This window comes from Strongylocentrotus purpuratus, unplaced genomic scaffold (assembly GCF_000002235.5).
Source record: "Strongylocentrotus purpuratus isolate Spur 01 unplaced genomic scaffold, Spur_5.0 spur5_scaffold_2, whole genome shotgun sequence".
NCBI lineage: Eukaryota > Metazoa > Echinodermata > Echinoidea > Camarodonta > Strongylocentrotidae > Strongylocentrotus > Strongylocentrotus purpuratus.
Genome location: NW_022145605.1, coordinates 32,152,964 through 32,158,177, shown reverse-complemented (window position 1 = coordinate 32,158,177; position 5,214 = coordinate 32,152,964). Strand labels below are relative to the sequence as shown.

The window sequence follows — 5,214 nt, the reverse complement described above, 5'->3', positions numbered from 1 at the left end:
GTATTTTTCATTTAGATGACGTTATCATAGTTAAATATTCCATTAAAGGCTACAATGCATAATTTGTCATATTTGCGTGTTATGTCTATGGGAGGTCACTTTTTTCAAAACATGAATCTGCATGACAATGTGTTTTGACCAGTATCTCGGTTGTTATTCAACAGTTTTCTCCCAAATTTTAGTATGTTGTAGCTGAGACTATTTGCTATTTAAATATTTCCTCATTTTTTTCAATCAGATGTCAGGATCATGCTCATACTCATCATCGTCATCATCATCATCAATATCATCATCATCATCATCATCATCATCATCAATGTCACCATCATCATCATCATGGTCTGAAGATGATGATCATCAACATCATCATGATCATAATCATTATCATCATCATTAACATTATCGTTTTTATCATCATATAACATTATCATTATCATGATCATCATCACCTTTACTATCATGATCATCATCATGTTCATCATGATCATCATTGTTTACATGTCAATATAACTTCTCCCATTCTCAAATCTATCATAAGACTTAGACAGACCACCTTATTCGTCTTCGTGACGAATAAAATTTCTAGTTATCATTAATATTGTTCATATTAATATTACTATTATGATTTGTTATTATTGTTATTATCATTACTATTATTAATGTTATTATTATTATTTTCGTTACTTTACTTTACTTTGGTGTCGAGGCTAGAAGCTTCAGCTTATGTGCCCCTCTTTACTGCATTGGATTCGCGTTGGTATTTCATTAAGATTATTATATTGTACATTAACTGAAAAGCGACCAATGAAATTATTTTTTTCTCCAAATTCATCATCTATCGCTACATTTAATTGATGAATAACAATAATTATTTTTATCAAAATATAACGGTATATCATTTTTTGTGCACGTTATATTCCGTTGGGGAAAGGCGTGAGGAAAATGATAAACACCCCTGTTAATAAGATCAGATGAATCGAATCAAATCGTGGTCGAGTGCATATGCCACCGGACAGCAGATCACAAGGTCCGCGTTTCGAGTCCCGCCACGGCACTAATATCCTTTGGCAAGACATTCATCTACATTTACCTCACCTCAACCCAGGTGAGGTAAACGGGTACCTGGGAGGATTATTCCTTGAAATGAACTGGGCGCTGATAACGGCTCAGTGCCGGAGCTAAAGCTAGGGTAATAATTTCCAAAGCTCTTTGGACGCACATAGGGGCGTTTTTATAATGTGATACGCGTTACAAAAGAACTGAATTTTATTATTATTATCATTAGGTTTTTTATTCCTTTTCTTTTATCTCGTATTCCTGTAGAATTCGAATCATGGCTGATGCATTAAAAAATGCCATTGCTCAGAGTCTGGAGTGTCCTGTATGTCTAAATACATTCACCGACCCCAAGATCCTGTCTTGTTCGCACACCTACTGCAAGACCTGTCTAGATAACCTCTTGGAATACCATGGTAACGACCAGATGCTCCGATGCCCTGTCTGCAGAGCTGAAACCAAGGTCCCAAACCAAGATGTCAGCAAATTACCGGCTAATTTAGCTTTGAAGTCTCTCATAGAGGACGTGAAGAGTCAATATCAGTTTTGCACGAATTGTGAATCCGAGGACAAACCCCAAGCTGTTGTCTACTGTCAAGACTGTGGCACTTATCTCTGTATCACTTGCCACAAAACACATTCTCAGTGGAAACATTTCATCAGTCATGAGGTCTTAGCCATGAGTAAGATCCTAACAGGAAAGGTGTCAGTACGTAGGTATCATAAATGCAGGAAACACCCCAAAGAAGATGAGGAGTGCTTCTGTTCCAACTGCAGGAAATTTGCCTGCTTCAGGTGTGTTGTCATGGAGCATACAAAAGAAGGACATGGGGTCATCGAGGCAGCTGTTTATGAAGGCAACCATATGGAGAGTATCGAGGACATTAAATCCAAGACGGACAAGAAACGCTCTTCCTTTCAGAAATACGTTGATTTCATTGACGAACAGAAGGAGCGCGTGAGCAATGTTCAGAAGCAGTGTACAGATGATATCAATAAATTATATGAAGAATCAGTCCGGCACTTGACAGAGAGGAAAGAACTTCTCATTGATGAAGTCAAGGGTAGGACTGAAGAAGCAGAGAAAGAACTGGACGTAATGAAGACATCGGCTCAGGAGCACATAACTCACTTGACCACCATAGCTGACTTGATAACCACTAGAACAAAGGTACCGTTAGATATGGATGCTTTGGCTGCACATGACACTCTATGTCAAGACTTACAAGAGGCCTTGAAACGAGAAGATCCTGACTACGAGCAGCCGAGGCAATCGAGCAAGAAAGGAAAAAGTGTCCGTTTTACCAGAAACGTTGGAATGGACGAGCTAGGTCTTGGTAAGATCGTAAATACAGTTGAAAAGAACATTGTTTTGCCCACTAAGGATAGCATGAATTCCATGGTTAGTACACCTGGCGGTAGGATGGCAGTGGGATGTGCTGGTGGTGGCGTGGAGATCTTCTCTGCTGATGGTCAGCTCCAGCAGACAGTTCTCAAACATGTTGATATTCGTGGAGTAGGGTTCCTCTCTGATGATCGGTGTGTTATACTTGATTCCTCAAGCACTATCACACTGTACACACTACAGTACACAAAGTTGAATATAATATTTAAGACTCTGAGTGACGATGAAGGTGGATTTCCTGACCTCACTGTAGACAGTGATGATCAGATATATGTCAGCTACAGGAAAGCTCAAAAGATCCAGGTATTCTTACCAGCAGGTGGGAAGGCGATCAGGGAGATACCATGTGATGGTTATGAACCTGAGCAGATTACTAGTTATAATGATTACCTGATCATCACATCTGTTGATACAATACGATTGATCGACAAACAAGGTGTTATAAAATATAAACTAACGCAATTCGGTGATTCTCCATTCGCCGCTGTATATCAAGGGAATACAATCCTGATAGCCACCGTGAAGCACCATGTTGGTTTAGTCAGTATTGATGAGTACACTAACGAGCTGAAGCATGTCCAGAACCTTGTCTTGGATTACAAGATTGAGAAGCCCGAGAGAGAGTGGTGCTATCTCCAGCAGTACCGATCAGGAGAGATCGCTCTCTGTACTTCTGATAGGCTCTATATATTCGACAGAAAATAATGGATGACTCCCCATTTATTGCACTGTATGATACCACTGTCTTCAGGCCCGTAGGAAGAAAGGCGGTGGTGGTGCGATATGTGTGACCAGACCTCTATTTTCTGGTCAAAACAGGCAAGCTGAAAAATTTAGGATAACATAACATTTCCTTGAAATGTGTGTGTGTGTGTGTGTGTGTGTGTTAGAGAGAACAAGAATGTGGGTCTATTATGTAAGTAAGCGAGTGCGTGTGTGTGCTTATATTAGTTTTATTTGTTTTAGATTCTTTGTCAAATATCTATACAAAAATTCACCTCGTATCGCCAAAACCAAAAATAAAAAATAGAAATACATGTTTCCTCTGAGAGGCATGTTTTTCTGTGACTTCATAAAGTAATAATATATAATATCCAGTGGAATCAATTATATTCTTAACTGGATGAAATGGATTTTTGGTGAATAATTAAGAAATGACATTCCTAGATCATGCTCGATTTGAATGCTTGCACATTTCTAAAATATAACAAGTAACCTATCTTTTAACATACTTCTGATGTGTTTATTTTTCAAGATTTTGTTAGGAAACAGTTCATGATTACTTTACATGTGGATGTGACTTTTTTGGTAGCTGTTATAAATGTATAAATGATGTAGACACAATGTAATTATCGCGGACTAAAATATTATTTTACAGTAAGGGGTAATCATCCTAATAATGAAATATTGTATATATTGCTGTTTTTGTTTTATTTATTTTATCCAATGCATTTCAGATCACTGTCTGATTAATCAAACTAGATTTTTCTTCCACAGAATCATGAGGAGATATGCCATTTTTCATAATAATTTCTACTTCTTACAATTTCTATAGTTTTGTACTAGAAGGTTCAAGAGTTTTGAAAGTCGACATATTGATTGTATGATATATGTTGTAAAAATATTGTAAAAGCAAATAACAAAATAAGGGGTATGTGTTTGAATATTATTGACTGTGATATCTTGTATTTTGTTTCCTAAGTTTACTTTCCGTCTGGAAAAGTATGCCCTACATGGGAAAAATGGCATGGGACTTGTCAAAAATACCCGATTCATTCATCACTTTTTGGAGATATTACATTTTGTTTGTGTTTCCATTTTGAGCAAATGGTCTTTATTAGTTTTGCGAAAAAATCTGAAAATTAGTGATTTTACTTTCCTCTTTGTTCACTCTGTACTGAAGATTTCTTTAAACATTATAAAAAAATACACTATATTATCATCAAAACTTTTTTTACAAAAAATGAATATTATGTTTTGGACATTTTCGGACGTGAAACGCTGGCTTGACACGTGTGTCGTTTCGTCTGTGCAAGGAGGAGGAATCTGTGAGGCGAGAGTAATAATTTCGATTTGTCGTCACGCTTTGCCATTTTATCAACAGCAACAGAAGAAAGATATTTTAAAGAAAGATATTTCAGATGGTCTACCAACTCGGCTTCAACCAAGATAATGATTAACCACGAATTCAAACTAAATAACTAAGCAAACATAAAAAGTGATTAAAACAAGAAACAACTTATAGTTATTCTTGCAAAATATTAATCTAATTAGAACTTTGAATTGTATAATATGATGCACTGTGATGTGTGTTTCCTAGTGGTAGGAATGTTATGTTTTGTCATGTCATTATAATATGATACATACATTTAATTGTTAATTATATCTTCTTTAGGTCTGCCACTTATAAAGGTCACTTCTTTTCTGGCTGCTACCTACCAAGCAATTTGATATTTTTGTACCAATGCATATACATGTACATGTATTCTGTTATTCCATGTACACGTATGTTTTTAATTCTTTAATTGCAATGGTAGAATGAATTGACATAAAACGAAACTGTAGTCATTGATACAACGTTTTACCTTGTATAAATATATATATATATTTTTTACATGTATTTACAAAAGAGGATATGAACTCTATGGAGTGTACAGGAGGATTTAATGGAGGGGGGGGGGGGGGGGGAGGGGGTCAAAAGTCACATTATCTGGCGAAGGAGGTGTTGTGGTCTAGTGGATAAGTCGTCGGAC

The 5,214-nt window shown here is 36.6% G+C and overlaps 1 protein-coding gene across 1 annotated transcript; it reads left to right on the top strand.

Annotated features, from left to right (window-relative positions):
* The first annotated feature begins 1,333 nt into the window (after nucleotides 1-1,333).
* On the top strand, nucleotides 1,334-3,406 carry LOC115926482 (tripartite motif-containing protein 45-like). The gene has a single exon (XM_030991232.1). The coding sequence runs from the start codon at nucleotides 1,334-1,336 to the stop codon at nucleotides 3,164-3,166; it is 1,833 nt and encodes a 610-aa protein (XP_030847092.1). The 3' UTR covers nucleotides 3,167-3,406.
* The last annotated feature ends 1,808 nt before the right edge of the window (nucleotides 3,407-5,214 follow it).